At 42.0% G+C, this 16,443-nt stretch overlaps 1 protein-coding gene across 2 annotated transcripts in view; it reads left to right on the top strand.

The window, feature by feature from the left end:
* Positions 1-16,443, top strand: part of LOC147268454 (plexin-A2-like) — an 85,494-nt gene that overhangs the window by 34,339 nt on the left and 34,712 nt on the right. For both annotated transcript variants that reach the window (XR_015112152.1, XM_086200039.1), the window contains exons 4-9: positions 2,702-2,836; positions 8,856-8,956; positions 11,252-11,375; positions 12,553-12,706; positions 13,395-13,491; positions 16,030-16,144. Coding sequence is in view for 1 of the 2 variants with exons in the window: in XM_086200039.1 (XP_086056165.1) it covers positions 2,702-2,836; positions 8,856-8,956; positions 11,252-11,375; positions 12,553-12,706; positions 13,395-13,491; positions 16,030-16,144 (726 nt within the window). In the remaining variant the exon portion in view is untranslated. The remainder of the gene's footprint in view (positions 1-2,701; positions 2,837-8,855; positions 8,957-11,251; positions 11,376-12,552; positions 12,707-13,394; positions 13,492-16,029; positions 16,145-16,443) is intronic.

The following is a 16,443-nucleotide window of genomic DNA, read 5'->3' as shown; positions in this document are numbered from 1 at the left end:
AGTAGGTTGCAGCGTTGACGCTGTTCTGCGGTTTATAAAACATATTCCATCAGCACCGACTGATAAGTTCTTGCCAGATGTTGTTGAACCAGGGAACTCAGGTGTCCACCATGAAAAAAGGACCCTAATGGATTTAACGTGGTTTCTGAGGTGCCGTAACCTAATTTTAACGTATCACATGTCACCACGGTGCCATGTGATGTCGTGAGGTGGTGGTTGCCTCACGTATCCTGTGTGATGAAAGGTGCATATGAAATGATCAGAGATACTGCGGTGTTGGCTGTTGCTCCAAAGGTAAAAACCCTGTAACAACAACAGATTGAAGTGGGCCTCTTACCCTCCAAGGTCACTCCCAGGCTGCTGGATTGTTGTGGCGGTAGTAATGAAATACTGCACCAACTCTATACTTAGACATCTGTTTTGGCCCATGGCCTTTTGGTGACAACATGTCTGACAGGCTGTTTGATTCTCGGAGGAGTCGATACAACTGTCTGCAGCGGCGACCGGCGAGCAAGGGAACATGTCGGGCAGTTAAAGTGAAGTTCATTTGCATTTGCTACCCACATTGTAATGATCGAAAGCTGGCAGAAAACAGGCAAAGTTTCTCTTCACTTTGTTTGTTTTACTGCAAAAGCACATCTTGTTTATCTGCAGAGGTGGGAGAAGAGAATTGAAAACCCCTCACTAATGGGCATCTGTTCTCTATGCTTGCATTTAATGAGCCCCAAAAGATTGCCGTCTGAAAGTCACTCCAAAGTCAAGTTAAGGCTGAGCTTACTGAACACGTCTCAAAACGCGTTTGCGTCATGGTTATAACCGCAGGGGTGGGTTTGGGTCAAAGTCACACTGGCTGATTGGACTACTGAACAGCAGCAGATACATATTTCTTTTATCCCCTCTCTTGATTTACAATTAGAGTGACCACACACTACCAGAACTCAAATGGTGCTGAGTGCCAAAAAATGTGATAAATGAAACAAAGTCAGAGATTCACATGTTGGTTTTCAATGTCAGAAGTCATTATTTTGGCCATGTTTTGATCTGTAATGGGAGCTTCCACAGGAAACCAACTTTTAACCAAACAGAACTGCTAAGAAATACTTTGACATTTGAGAAATGTTTATGTGATGTCTGAGCCACAGAGAGAAGATAAATTTCATCTCTTCCAAGCCAGAATCCACTGATATTTTTAGCCTAATGTTAGCGAAGCCAATATAAATCTAGCCACCTGAAGCGTGTTTCTTCCAACTACAAATGTCTTTTTTGATACATTGTATTTGTATTTACAGCATTGTACCTCCAGAACTCTCCCTTCCTTGCAAGCTATCACATTTCTTCTAAAGACAATTTTGTTAGAAAGAGTAATTTTATGGAAAGGTTGAAGTGCATCCTCAGAGTAGCATCGAGACAGCGAATAAATAAAGACGTTTCTAAAATGTGTGTGTGTCCTTGTTCTAACCTTTTTTCCTTTCTGTTTGATAAATGGATGGATGATTAATTGGTTAAAACATACACACACACACACACACACACAAAACAATAAAAAGTCTCTTAGTAAACCAAATGTAACTTATAGGCTAAATTCTAAAAGTCCTTTGTGACTTAACAGTCAACACATCAATCCATCAGTTTTCCAATTCACATAGTGAGTCCACTCTAATTATGTATGGAGGCATCATGTTCCTACATCCATGTATTCAGGCTTCAATTTGTCACCTGCATACAGTACATCAGTATATCTGCTCCTAAACATGTGTATGAAAATTCCCCATTAAGCACTTTTTTTTTTCCTGTTCTCATAATTAACTTTCTGATTGCATCTTTGTCTTCCTCACACAAAACAGGCTGTTGTGCTTGTCAGTTCAGTAAAGCAGCATCTCTGCTAATTAGCTAATGTTCTAATTGATTGCCATACTGGAGACGGGTTTATTTACAGCTGATGGGTCATTATCAGATGGAGTAAATCTATTTGTCAGCATGGAAAAAAAAATGAAAATGGCTTGAACAGGAGGACATTTTGTACTGTTGGTGTTTCCGTGCAAAAAATTTGGACTAATTTCAAACAGCAATGTTGTTGCTTCATTTAATTTCGAGGCATCACGATTACTCCCCAAATAGAGGACCTTCCACAGTTCAGCTTAACGTTTGCTTGAATCGTGTGGTTCGAAGAGCAAAAACAAAAGAAAAACACAAACCTTTTAGGGGAGAGATTGCTTTGAGATAAGCCCATATTTTAAAAAATGTAACATTTACATGGAACTCAATGTGATGGGACCAAGTCATTGTTTTACAGGTTTTAATAAGTCTCAAGTCTTAATGCCGCAGTCCCAGGTAAGTTGAAAATAAGTCACAAGTCTGAAACTTGGGATTTTCGAGTCCTCGTGCATTTTTTTTTTATAGCAATAAGCCTTGTACTATTTTTTTTTTAATAATGCATCAAATTTAAAAATGCCATTCATGCTTTGCAAAAAGGTGTGAGAAGTCCAACTGCAAGTCTTTCCCATTCAAACTGCCATGAAGGGATCCTAACTGACTCTCTGTTGGCATTTTTCCTGCGGTGTTAACATCTAATCTTTAACATATGGCCAGGCAAAAACATGTAGTGCAGTGTTAAGAGGTTGTGGTCATTTCCCATATTCCTGTAAGGTCAGGGTTGTCCTGAGGCGTAACATTTATTGTCTCTGTGTTTCTGTCTCTGTAGATCAGGGTGGATGGTCCTCTGGAGGGAGGAGTGCTGTACGAGACAGTGACTGTGATGAAGGATAGCAGCCCCATCCTCCGGGACATGGCCTTCTCCCTGGACAAGAACTCCCTCTATGTCATGTCTGACAATCAGGTGAGGAAATGCCTTCATTTTGCCGCTGAGCTGGAGAAATGCTGGAGTGATACAGCAGCCAACCTTAACGCGGAAGCCTGCGGGTTCAACCCCTATAATAGATAGTAGCATGTATCTTAAAATTAATGTAATTATTCAAGCCATTTGCTTTATTAAAAGTGTCAAACTGGGGCCCTTAGATGCCTAAGAATCTAATTTAGACAAATATGGCAAAAAAGTAATGGTCTGCACAAGATACTAGCATTGCTGTTAGAATTAGCATTCATCAGTTTAGAAGCAACTGTCTAACATAAATTTATTCTCCTCACAATCCTACCAGATGTTTTACTGTGGCCAAACATTCACAAACCGTGTACAGAAGGAATTGTAAAATATGCAAGCTGCGTGTTAGAGGATGGACCACTGTTCTAATTACTTATCCATGCGAATCGACTTACAGCACTCGCATCTTTTGTAGGCAACACACACACACACACAAACACACGCACACACACACACACGTCCAATAGAAAACCATTAGCGGCTTTTTCTGTGTGGCTGTATCTCCCCTTGTCTGCTCCGCACTTGGCCCGCCATCATACGGGCGAGCAGTTGTTGTTGTTGTTGGACGATATTCTCTGCACTCATTGGAGATAAGAGTGAACAGTAGTAATCACTTTTCAACTCCCATCAAGTGATTATTTTGGCGCAGCTGAATGGCACTGTGAAATGGGATTAGGTTTCATTGCAGCCAAAAAAAAAAAAAAAAAAAGAAAAAAAAGCCCCTATCACTGCTCTCACTTGTCTCCTGACTGCTGGAATTCATTGAGCCGGAGTCACAGGACACAGAGGCAAAGGGCACTGGGATTGCAGTTGTTAAGAGTGCTTCCAAACTCTCTTTAGAAGCTTTAAAAACACTTCCAGAGAACCTATAAAAGCATCAAGTTTCAGGGAACATGGGATGTTACAGAGGGAGGATGCAGCAAGTATTATGTTGGCTACTGTCTTCTAAAACAAATCAAGGCAGCTCTTCCTTCTGTGTGATAGACTGGAAGAGACAAGGCATCACTTATTGATGAGCTCTGGTCGTTCAAGGAGAGACACATGCTTCCTTCAAGGAGATAGCCAGCTACTCTCTTCAGTCCGCCTCCAGTGATACATAATAACCGAGCACAAGCCAAACCCAGCTTGGCCGGGCTTTTTCTCTCAATATTAGAACAGCTTTGGCTTTGTAGCCCTGAGGAGTTCAGAGTACAGAAAAGCCTCCCTCTTTCTGTCTTTCTCTCTCTCTCTCTCTCTCTCTACATCTGTGCTCATTTTTCCCTTTAGACTCTCCTGTAGCTTGAGGAAGGAATCCCAAAGGAGAGGGCTTCACTCCGAGATTCCCCACATTTCCAGTAGATTCCTGAGATGAGAGATTTTAGGATTCCAGGGAGCCAGACAATACAGGAATGATGTGGAATGAGGAGCAGAGCACAGACAGATTTGGCTGAGCTCAGCCGACCCTTGTGGAATAACAATGAGCTTCTCTGTCTCTTGCCGAGGGTTAGCATGATGATGAAGAGTGAGGAGAGAAGAGAGAGAATCAGTGTGTGTGTGTGTGTGTGTGTGCATACATGTTTGTATATGTCCACACCATTATTTCTATGAAAAAAATCACAGCGTTAATATTTTTTCTCTCTCTTCCTGCACGCCTTTAGTGTGATCATTTCTAAGAATAGAATTGCTCGGGATCTAAAAACACAATAACCCGACTGAATGTCAGTCATAAGTCTGTGAGATGATGGCTAAATCATTAAAGTTTAGAGAAGAGGAGGTGGGGGGGGGGGGGGGGGCGACTGCTGAAGGGGTTTTCCATGGCAATCTCTCCAAGTGCCACTCTGTAAAATGTAGAGTAAGTGCTTGAAATCCCATCCATCTGTCTGTCTCTCTGTCTGTCTGTCTGCGCTCCCTCCCTTTCATGTATGTTAGTAACATGTTCTGTACAGTGGTGCTCTTGTATTACAGCACATTACAACCATCAATCAACGCTTCTTGACGCTTAGCTCTTGAGACTTCGAGGCTCGATTGCTTACTCTGGTCCTGCTCAGACCTACGACGCATCCAGAGCGGAACGCTCACGCGTTATGATCTCTGTTGTCAAAAGTTTTGAACTGGTGTGTTGTGCTGCAGCAGCAGAACACATATTCTGTTAAGTTTTGCTTGTGTTGACCAACACATGCATTCTTTTAAATGACACTGACACTTTAATTCTGTTGGAGGAAATAACGTCTCAAATTCAATTACTCGAAATGAGCAAAAGCATTGAGCTCATTGCATTAATGGGTTGGAGATAAGATATTAGATACACCTGTGGGGACAGCTCAATAAAGTTGAACATCACCAAAAACCCTCAGAATGACCATTAAAATAAATCAACTCCTCTCTCAACGAGATTCTATAAAATCTGAACATTATAATGCAGGGCTTTTCTGTTTCACTCAATAACTCAGTGGTTTTGATGTTTTGGCTGATCGGTGTATACGTCTGGTTGATTATTTGTTTTAGGTGATTGCATAGGGGCTATAAAGAGGCGTACAAGTCCTGCTGGGGGAACTCGATTGACTTTAACACAGAGAAAATATGGCAAAGTTGTTCTTTTCTTGTGTGTATCGCTCTGAAATTAAAAGCCGAAGAGGGAGGAATCCAGACAACACTGACTGGTTGATCCCTTGATCCCTTGTGTTCCGGACAAACCAAAACAGCCGTTCGAGACCCTCTTGATAGATCTCTAGGTTTTTTTTTTGGAACCATCAGAGGTTGCAATGTAATGATAATATTCCACCATAAGGGTGCAAATCGGTTGTTATTTCCCCTCTAACAGATGATGCCAATTACTGACTCAGCCATTCCCAGGCCCAGGACACATTTGCGTTCACACTGCAAAAAGAATCCACCTCCGCATGTGGTCACCGTGATCAGATCTCATTGTGTCCCGAGTGTGTTCTCATCTGTGGTTAGAGCTGTCCACTTGTGATCATTCGCACAGAGAGAGAGTTGATGCAGATGTCGGTGTGCAGTTAGTGGATGCGTCCTGCTTTAGAAGACAAGAATACATTCAGTTAATCTCAGCAACATAAACCCTGTTGTTCAGTTCCTCCTTAATATGTGGATATATGCATATACTACCATACGCAATTTCTGTGTATTTAAACTCTTTGAAAATACTACTCCAATACTTCCACATACTCCCCGGCAAATGCTCGCTACTGTTCACGTACCCTGATGAGAGCAACGCCACCATACAGCACGAGAGTGGAAGCCACAACAGTGTGGACCTGTTCGCTTGAAACAGGAGTCACTTCCTGTAAACTGAGGAAGACGCTGCCACAGTGATAAAACTGAGGACGCGTTGACTAAAATGCCACAAAATAGGAGTTGTCTCAGCAGCGTTTCAAGTGTAAGCAGAGTATGTTCATAAAAGAGGAATCTAAAATAGAGTGTAACATGTCAACCACTGTTACATGTCAACCAGTCATTATCAATGGTATCACAGTATTTGTGGCTGTGTCAGAACATGGCTCCTCACTTCTTTCTCGTGTAGCATAATGCAAAATAAAATGGAAATAACACAGGTGTCAAGGGATACTGTCTGTCTTTCGGAAGGCACGATACCTCAGTAAGTAGTTATGAATCCAATTTATTAATAATAAGGTGCTGGTGTACTTTCCTTGTCTAAAGCAGTGGAATAAAATTCATTCAGCGCATTGACAGAAAACAGGTGATTCCAACTTCAAGGCTGGAATTGAAGTACAAATAAGTGTAAGTGTGTGTTTACTGTGTTATGAAAGCATCAATCTCCTGACCACATCTCAACGGTGGCGACGCAGCACAAGTGAGAGGACAGAAAAATTGTGACAAAAAATGACAAATGGACCTGACAGAGACTGCTGCTAATCCACGAGCAGCGCTTCGATCATTTCGGCAGGGTGTGGTAATAAAACCTTGTCCTCTGACCTTATTTGGATTCAGGTGCTCAGTTTAGCTCCACAACTGATGAGAGCTTCATGTAGAAGTCAGGCAGCAGAGAGCTGCCCCCCCCCCCCTCCCCCACAGCCAAACTTGGTTAGTATAGATGAGTTCCAGTCCATGACAATTCATGGATTATTTCTACTGCGTCAGACATGGCCTAAGTCCCCTCAACCCCTCCCACGCCACAGACTCATTTCACTAATGGCACGCACCAAATGGGCTCTAAACTGCTGGAAAAAGAGAGAAAGTTATTTCGTGGGGAGCAGTAGATAATCCATTTTGCCAACACCAACCTGAGAGAGCACCCACTTATGCTATTAGAGCACCGGAGACACTCTAATCCACTCTTCATTTGTGATTGCTTACATCAGGAAATTGCTTGCATCATGCGTCCAGACCTGAAATACTAACAAAGTATAAAACAACCAGGCGCTGGCAGCAGCTCTGACCTTGTTCTGTATGCAGGGGTGGTGCTGGCCGTGCGACAGCAGCGTCTCTCTCTCAGCATCTAATGGAAAGCTTATGCTTTTGCCTGTACGTGTTCCTGTGTAGTGAACCTGGACTGTAGCTCTCAGAGTGGAGGTTTCATAAAAAACATTGCCCGGAAAAATTAGTTGTGATGAGATTTTATGTCCTTCCTGCCAAAAAATATTACAAATGATACAACAACGTGAAACAGGTTTCAGTTCATTCTACTTAGAATCTCTTTATTTTATCTTGTTTTTTTGTTGCACGCTTTCACTGAACATATTTCGTCGCCCAGACATTTGGAAAACTCAGACCAGGAGACGACCTTTTACTTAATTTACTGCTTGAGGGAGAGTTTTTCTTCCTTTTTCTTTTTTTTTTTTTTTGGAGGGGGTAAATTTAATCAGTCATCAAAGACGAATCACAACATTAGATCTCAGATGTATTAATAGGGACTTTTAATCAGCTATAATGAGACTACACAATAAATGACCATGAACAAAAAAATACTTTAATGTAATAATTATCATTTCTCTTTAGTGGAATCACGGCTGCTTCTGCCCCTGTCTGTCCACTTTTATCTCAAAATATCTGTATTGCATAAATCATCCACCTTAAATTAGTATAATTTGTTAACATTTTGAAAAGATGACAGCGAAGCTTCACTCTTTCATGACATTCAGTTTTTCCGGAGGAGGAAATTGTATTATAAATACAAATTAAATAAATTATGCCAGATGAAAAGAACTCTCTACAAATGAATATAAATCTCTCTTGGGCTCATTTATTTAAGATTTAATTGAATGTACAAACATCCATTTTCTACTGCTTATCCTGTTAAGGGTGACGGGGGGGTGGAGCCTATCTCAGCAGGCTTTGGGCGAGAGACGGGGTTCACCCTGGACAGGTCACCAGTCCATCACAGGGCCACCACATAGAGACAGACAACCATTCACACTCACAGTCCCACCTACGGTCAATTTAGAGTATCAATCAGCCTCGTCCCCTCTTGATGTCTTTGGACTGTGGGAGGAAGCTGGAGTACCAGAGAGAACCCACACAGGAACAGGGAGAACATGGAGACTCACACAGAGAGACCCTGTGCTCCAGCCGGGGCTCCAACTCTGAACCTTCTTGCTACATACAAATAGTGAACCCTATTATTTTCCAAAGAGTCAGATTTCACATTGGGTGAACAACCTCTTCAGACATTGTGCTTACAAAAAACCTCCATTGTTTTCCCCCTTGCATGTATCAAAAAGCCACTTCATTTTCAATCGGCTGATTGAAGTGAGAGGTTCACGAGCTGTGTCATTCATATTCACTGATATCTATTTGTGGAGGAGGAAATGTGAACGATCTGCATTTCATTTTAAGTCCACTCAAGATCCCAATCGTGGGCATGTACAATCACAAGTGTTGTTGGAATGACCTCCTAGCCTTCTGTGCTCTCTCTGCTGTTGATCATTTAAACCTGTGAATCTTCCTGTTCTTTTCCACTTTGTTTTCAACACCCGGTAATGTGTGTGTGTGTGTGTGTGTGTGTGTGTGTGTGGCGCAGGTGGCCCAGGTCCCCGTGGAGGCTTGCGAGCAGTACGGTACATGTGCAGAATGCCTGAGCTCTGGTGACCCCCACTGTGGCTGGTGTGTCCTGTACAACATGTGAGTGCTTTCTCCCTGTCAAACATTCACATTCCATATCCAAGGGATTTAAAATTACATTTCTGTTTACCAAACACGCAGTGAATATGGGTAAGCATGAGGTCATGTGATTTGGTGCAGTTAAATACGACTGACTCAGTATTGTGATCCCTGGAGTTCACCATTATCAGCAGCTGGAGGGATAAACAGAGAGGCAGGATGCGGGAGCCGGACAGTGTGATGCCTCTTAAATAGTGCGGTTTTTGAACAGCAGGCGCCGTATGCCCACCGCTTTTTATTGTCTGTCAGATGATAGGATGACTGGTGTTAATGGAGAAGGGAGGGATTAGCCAGGCAGTCACAGCGGGGCTCCCAACCGCACCTCTACATACCCAGGGACTATTTCAGACCTGACAGAGCGAGCTTATCCCTCCCATCTTAATTATGTGACCCCCAGGTTAGCTTGCATAATACCTTGATATGGAGCAAAGGGGATTCAGGAGATTAAAACCCAGTGTTACTGAATCAGACCGCTGTGTTTGAAGTTGACCTCAGCCAGGGATTTACCCCGGTTTCATCATGACGTCTGCATTTCAGCAGGCAATATCTTGGTGATGATCAGCATCATTTAAATTGCAGCTTTCAGTGTTGTTAAATCACCAGTGAACTGTGAAGAAAAAAAAATAATGTTTTGTTTTAATCTAAATTACCTCATTAAACTGTTATGTTTTTTTTTCTTTTTTTCCCTGAGTGCTGACTTTGCCTGTGTATCCCATTACGCAGTTTATTTAAATGAACGTCTTGCACTTATCAGTGAATAGATAGGCTGCTGTTCCCTGAAGTAACCCAAAGTGAGTCATGATCCCAAACACTGCAGAATGAGGCTATTTTGTTTTTTCTGTCTATTAAATCCAGATTAGGGTTTGTCTTTCCTCTGAATGATTATCACGATTCCTACCCCTGGCACGGCTCAACAGAGCCGCTTTTCTACCGCAGTAGCACTGGCATGGTACTGGCATGGCACTGGCTCCATTAGACTCTACACGCTGTTTACAGTTGATGCTAGCTGGTATTTGGTACATTTGTGGTATCACCTCGATCATGATTCAAAAATATTAGAGGTACAGGTGTGTACCTTAAACACAACATATGCTTGTTGCTTGGTTTCATGGTTTTCAAAGACATCTGTGTGCCTTTCAGTTGAGTTTCTGCCCTCAAAAGTACAGTATTGGTCCTCGGGAGATCAGAGGTGCACTGAGAGGTGAACTAAGAAAAAGTGCAAAGTGAACTGAAAGGTGCACAATTGCCCGTCTGCAGGGTAACACTCCGCCAACAACAACGAGCTTTTGCACAGATGCAAAACCCATATCGGTGTGTGTGTGGTGGGTGAAGGTTGTTTGGGAAGGGAAAGGGAACAAATTGGGTGAATAAAAACAGGCTAAATAAGAGGGGTTCATTTGTAATGGGGTTGATGAGCAGTATCAGAAGGTGACTGTCTATCCTCTGATCGGTCTCAAGGAGCCGAGCCAGCAACAGCTGTCACCATATTTCCATTCTGTCTTCATATTATTTTGTAATTACCGCAGAGTCCTCAGTGCTCTCTCAAGAGGTGCCACCCCCTCAGCACTATCTGAGCGTGCATGAAGTAGTCTGCCCTCAGCGAGCGCGTTCTAGAGATGATGATGTATGGCCGAAAATCCTCTCCTACTTTGCTATTAAGATTCCACGGCGGAGCTGACTCTCATTCTTTCTAAGGCAGCGGTTTTGTTTAAGCACAGCCAGCCTATCAAAACCTGCTGAGACACAACTCCTATAATGCTTCTATCAAAGGATTTACTATCAGTCCTAAAACATCCAAACCAGGCTCACACACAACTTTTAAAACTGGACACATCAATGATATATGTTTATACGTGTGTATGTATATTATATACATAGAGAGTATATACAGTATATATACAATACACACACACACACACACATATATACAGTATATATACATATATACAGTATATTGATACAGATATGTCTCTCTCTCGTGCCACAAGTCCAGCTGTGCTGCTCCTTTTCCTTCTCTCATCTTACTGGATCTTACTTTCACTTGTCTGCTCAGTAGCTTATTCTTCTTAGCAATTTTCAGCCTTGGGTATTTATGTCAATCAATATCACTGAAAACTTTCTATTTTGGTTTCATCACTTGATGAAGGAAGAGGATAGATGTCACCTTGACATCGACTACTGCACGTTGTACAAAAATAATCACTTCCAACAAGATCTTCCTGTGTTTTATTTGATTGAGTTTGTTCTGTTCCGAAGGTGCTCAAGGAGGGATCGGTGTCAGAGGGCGGATGAGACCTTCCGTTTCGCCACAGACATCGACCGCTGCGTGAAGGTTATCACGCACCCGGACAGCATTGCTGTATCAGCACATAGTGTCCCCGTGAGTCTGCTTATCACTCCACCAATCACTCTGCTGTCACTCCACTCACAATACCAACGTTTATGAGCAATCACCATGAGTAGACTTTTATGGCCACATGCAGCGGAAGTGCAAGGCTGGGAGAGAAGATTCGCTTTGTTTGAGGTGAAGTCAGATGGTCCCTGTAGAGCACCCACAAGGTTTTTTTTGTTTTGCTTTTTTTGTTTTGCTTAAACAGATGTTCGGGGGGGGGGGGGGCGACATTGATCTGCTAAAAGGTTGATTACCTTTTAAAAAAATGTACAGTAGCCAAGAGCGAGAAGGAGTAAAATAAAGCAGGATCCCTATTTTAGAGGAGTATTTGGATATTTTTGAGGGATACGTGGAATAAGTGACTATGATATTGTCCTAATCACCCTCATAACATCCTACTGAACACGGAGCTGGAGTCAGGAGATGCTTAGTGGTCTTTATGCAAGTTAGAGTGGAAGCAGATTGGAATTGCGGGAAAATACTCACCCAGCTACATCCATGCATCTGCCTCCCAACTCCTCTCTTGCATACAAACATGTTATACAATTCTTTTTATCTTTACAAATTAGCTTTTATTGTGTTTTGTATTCCAAATGATTTCTTCATTATTTGCTTATATTATTTAGAGCTTGCTGGTTGTTGTGCAGATTTTTTTTTAAAGCATCAAATGAGGTCCTGAATTTCTGGGGTTCCCCTTATGGCAGAGCCAGGGGACACAGGGAGGGGAGGGTTTATGGTATGAGATATTTGATAATCAGCATAGTAATCAATTAGAAATTTATATTTACAGCTACAAAAAGCAGCAGACTAAGAAACCAAACTATATGACATTGTTTCTGTTTCTTGATCCCCTTCAGTTTGTACGGCAGCAGCCTTGTTTGACTTTATCTCTGTTGTGATCGGATTAAAATGCATCCTGATAGGTAAGAAGTATTGGTAAAACCCATTTAGGGAAAGAGACAGAACTGATAACATGACGTTTATTGACGTATTTTTGATGGTGACAATATTGATAGTGATCCCAATGGGAGGGCCAAGACTACATTCCAGCAAGAGCTGGCACAAATACTTAGTGCAACAACATGCCAAGTCAGTAAAAAAAAGGTCAGAGCACAATAAATGTTCAATTAAAGCACACAGATTTCATTCATTCACTTTTTTTTAGCTTCTGCTAGAGGTGAATAATGTCCCAGACCTTTCTGCTGGAATCACCTGTTCCTTTGGGAATCGAGCGGAAGTGGAGGGCCACGTCAACGGGAACAGGGTTATGTGTCTGTCCCCTGCTGGGAAGGAGGTCCCTCAGATACCAGAGGGACAAGGTGAGCTTAGATACGTCTACACCTGCAGCTCTACCGCCTCACGACTAAAAACAATAATACACTCTGATATATAATATATACACAAGTTTCCTAAATAGAATGTGGTTCACCCAACCGTCCCTGCAACCTGGGCTTAGCACCGCTCACCATCGTCATGATTGGCGTACAGAAATATAAACATTCCTGGAGTGTTTCTTCTCCTACAGCAGAATGATAACAAATACTTTTCCTGTACGGTCACAGTGCAATAAAAAGCAAACACATAAAAAAATACAGTAAATAGTCAGTAAAGCTTGAAGGTTGCCGTTGTTGTCTTCCCAAATATCACTATTACAGACGCCAACATGAACAGCCTTCCTCACAATGAACACCACGCAAGTTTTTGTTTATCCAAAGAGTTTTGATAAATACTGAGGTAGAATTTGCTCCGAGTCTATAACATAATCCCCCAGTTGAAGTTTTTGAGGGTTTTAACACAACAGCAATGTGTCCTCGCAGGAGCATAGACAGCAGGTGGCTCTTTATAGTAGCGAGATAAAAGTATTAACATTTTGTTTCTCATTTTGACCTCTACTTATGGCTCATTGTTTTCATTCTCCATCATTTTTGTCCCCCCCCCCCACCCCTCTTTCTCTCACATCCTTTTTGTGCTGTTTCCCATGCTGACTCTTTGTCCCCTCTCCCTCAGACTGGGCAGGTGTAGAGCTTCGCCTGAACTCAAAGGAAACAGGTAAAATGGTGGCCAGCACAGAGGTGAAGTTCTACAACTGCAGCACACATCAAATGTGAGTTCAGCTTCCACCAACCCTTCCTCCCTCCCTCCCTCTCTCCACACCTTCGATTTGTTCAGTAGAGAATAGACAACTTAATTCAGGACAATGATGTACTGATGCTCAGAGCCCCACCAAAGATCAGGCTGTTAGATAACCTTCAATTTAGCTGTCAGCTTTCATCTAAATCAACATGATGCGTTTGGCCTGTTTGTTAACTTTACTTAAACTGGCAGTTTGTTGGCTTATTGCCTGCAGCTTTAAATACAGCTCAACCACAGGGCAGTTTTCATTAAAAAAAATTTCAGTTTTTTGATGTAGCTATTCATATTCACATTGGAAGCTATCCAGTAAGTCTCTGGTGTTCATGACAGAGTTCATTGCTGTCGGCCAGCAGTCAAGCAAGAAACCCTAAATTGGACCCAGAGTCCAAATTTTGAACTCAGTTCTGTCCTGAGGTGCCCGTCAGATAATGCATTTGTTTTCAGCTGAGAGATGTTGCAGCCCTGCTCTGGAGCCTTGAGGGAAGGTAAAAGAATGTAATTTAAACGGGAATTTTGCAAAATCGCTCATGTTTTACCTGCTACTCTAATCTTTCAGGCTGGGCACCGAAGATTATCAGTGACTTTGAGCCATTATGCTAATGCCTACTGTATTTATTTCATATAACATTTCTCAACTGGTACACTTAGATAATGTTGGGTGGGCGCTGAGGCCTGTGTGTGTGTGTGTGTGTGTGTGTGTTTTTGTGTTAGTGTGTTGGTTGATGGGTCATGATGTCTTCAATTCAGATGCATGTGTAGTTTTGCTCTCAGGGTGTCTTTTCAGTCTATCAAATCAGACTGTGATCCCAATGATAGGTTATCATATACCGGCGTTGTCGTGCTATAATTCTAGCTATCCATATTTTGCTGTGTACAAACAAGTTGATAAGACTGATGTTCTGCCTTTATGAGACTCACATCTACAATGTAGTTCTCATACACTCACTGATACATTGAGAATCATATATAAGCCCATTGTGCTCCCCGGACAACATAATCATTTTAGCCAAAGTACAGCACAAAGGTCAAAAAGACAAAAGCAATGATGAAATTGCACAGAGCCCTGCGAAAACAACCCCCCCCCCCCCCAAAAAAAAAAAACCCCATACATACTCATATATATGTTTATGATTTGGACTTAATCCATCTTCAACTATACAACTATGAAAACACCAAACCACACAAAAGCTGGATTGTTGAAAATACAATCGGAGGGTGCACTTGATGATGGAAGGATTCATCGTTAAAGTGCAGGGAACTAGCTGCAGTCATTTGTTGGACTGTGACATAAATACCGTAATGTAACCATATTAGACCGTTAGGGAGAACAGTTGGGCGCTAATCACATCTGTCCCACACCAGTACAGATTTCATTAGCTGCAGCGTGACCCCGTGACCTCCTATGATTAATATTTCAGACCAACACACTCCTAACCCAGCACCTCTCCCTCTACCACCACCACATCCCCCTTCATAATTAATTATCCCGCGTTTGCAGCACCCTGGTCGTCCAGATCCATTAATAGCCCATATCAAACATTTCTTATTCCTCTCTCACTCACATTTTGTACATAGAAGCAGAGATCTTTACATTCACACGGCCTGGGGCAGCTAATTAAAATGAAAATGTAAAGGTGCTGCACTACATTTATTGGCATTTGCAGCATGTTATAAGCCACAGTAAGGGAACAGCATGCAGTGTGATTTTATAGTTTCCTCCTGGTTCACCTCTATTATACACTGCCCCCCCCCCCCCCCCAGCATTGTTCCAATTGCTTTGTTTGGTATATCAACAGCTGTGCATCACTTATCTCTGTTCTCTCATCTCTTTGCCTCTCAGTTCACATCTCAAAGTTGTGTTATCATCACCTCCCTGTCTGTTGCCCAAAATGTGATTAAATCCCGTCCAGCACGGTTCATTCAGCACAACTTTAATCCACAGCTGAGCGACGACTGTGTCAAATGAATCTGAGACAAAGTGTTGCGAAATGCGCCTGATCAAATCTGCAGTTTTCACTTTTGCAAAAAAAAAAAAAAAAATCCAAAGGAATGACTTTAAAAAAGTACAGCTATCAAACAAGAAGGAATGTGAATAAATGCAAAAGAGAGCAACAATCTGTCATTTCACGAAGAAACGAGCAGGAGCCACTGAGCTACTGCAAATGGAGCCACTGATTTTTTTTTAAATATATTTTTTCACATAGCACTATGTGGCATTAACATTGTATTTATTGTCCAAAGCTCTTGGGTCATTTATTAAAACCTAAAAGAGAAAAGCTGCATTGAAACTGGGGACATCAGATTCTATGGAGCAGACAGACAATTTCAGCAGAACGCTATAATCCTTCTTTTTTCAATCCTCTTTACCCCAGAGAGAAAGATGTAGAAAATAATGAGGGAACTGCAGAGCATTCACTGTACACAAACAGTTTTATACATTAGGTTTTATTATTTCATTTTGAGGGTTTAGTGTGCTGTATGTATGGACGTGTCTATTTTTTTCCCGCAGGTGTCTTTCCTGTGTAAACAGCACCTTTCGCTGCCACTGGTGTAAATATCGCAACCTGTGCACCCATGACCCGAGCAGCTGTTCGTTCCAGGAGGGCAGAGTCAACGCTTCGGAGGTACATCCAGTACAGAGAGCGTGCAGCGCTGCAAGAGCATCATTTAGCAGAAATAGCTACATTTGACACCTTTGCTTTAAAGCAATAATCTCTATTAAAATGCAGAGTAATTCACTGTGAATGTGATACCAAATCACACTGAACAACAGGTTAGATTAACTTCGGGCAACTACAGATATGACACTAATGTTTTATGCTATAAAATACTTTAAACAGATCTACGCAAAAACAAAATGAAGATATTTTAAACTGATATCTGCAGTTTGTAACGTGGCAGGGAAAAGGATTGTGTCAGTTAA

This window comes from Aulostomus chinensis, chromosome 3, assembly GCF_037954235.1.
Source record: "Aulostomus chinensis isolate RoL2024-O1b breed Wild chromosome 3, RoL_Achi_v1.0, whole genome shotgun sequence".
In the NCBI taxonomy this organism is placed as follows: domain Eukaryota; kingdom Metazoa; phylum Chordata; class Actinopteri; order Syngnathiformes; family Aulostomidae; genus Aulostomus; species Aulostomus chinensis.
The sequence above is the reverse complement of the archived record's forward strand: the minus strand, read 5'-3'. Positions and strand labels throughout refer to the sequence as shown.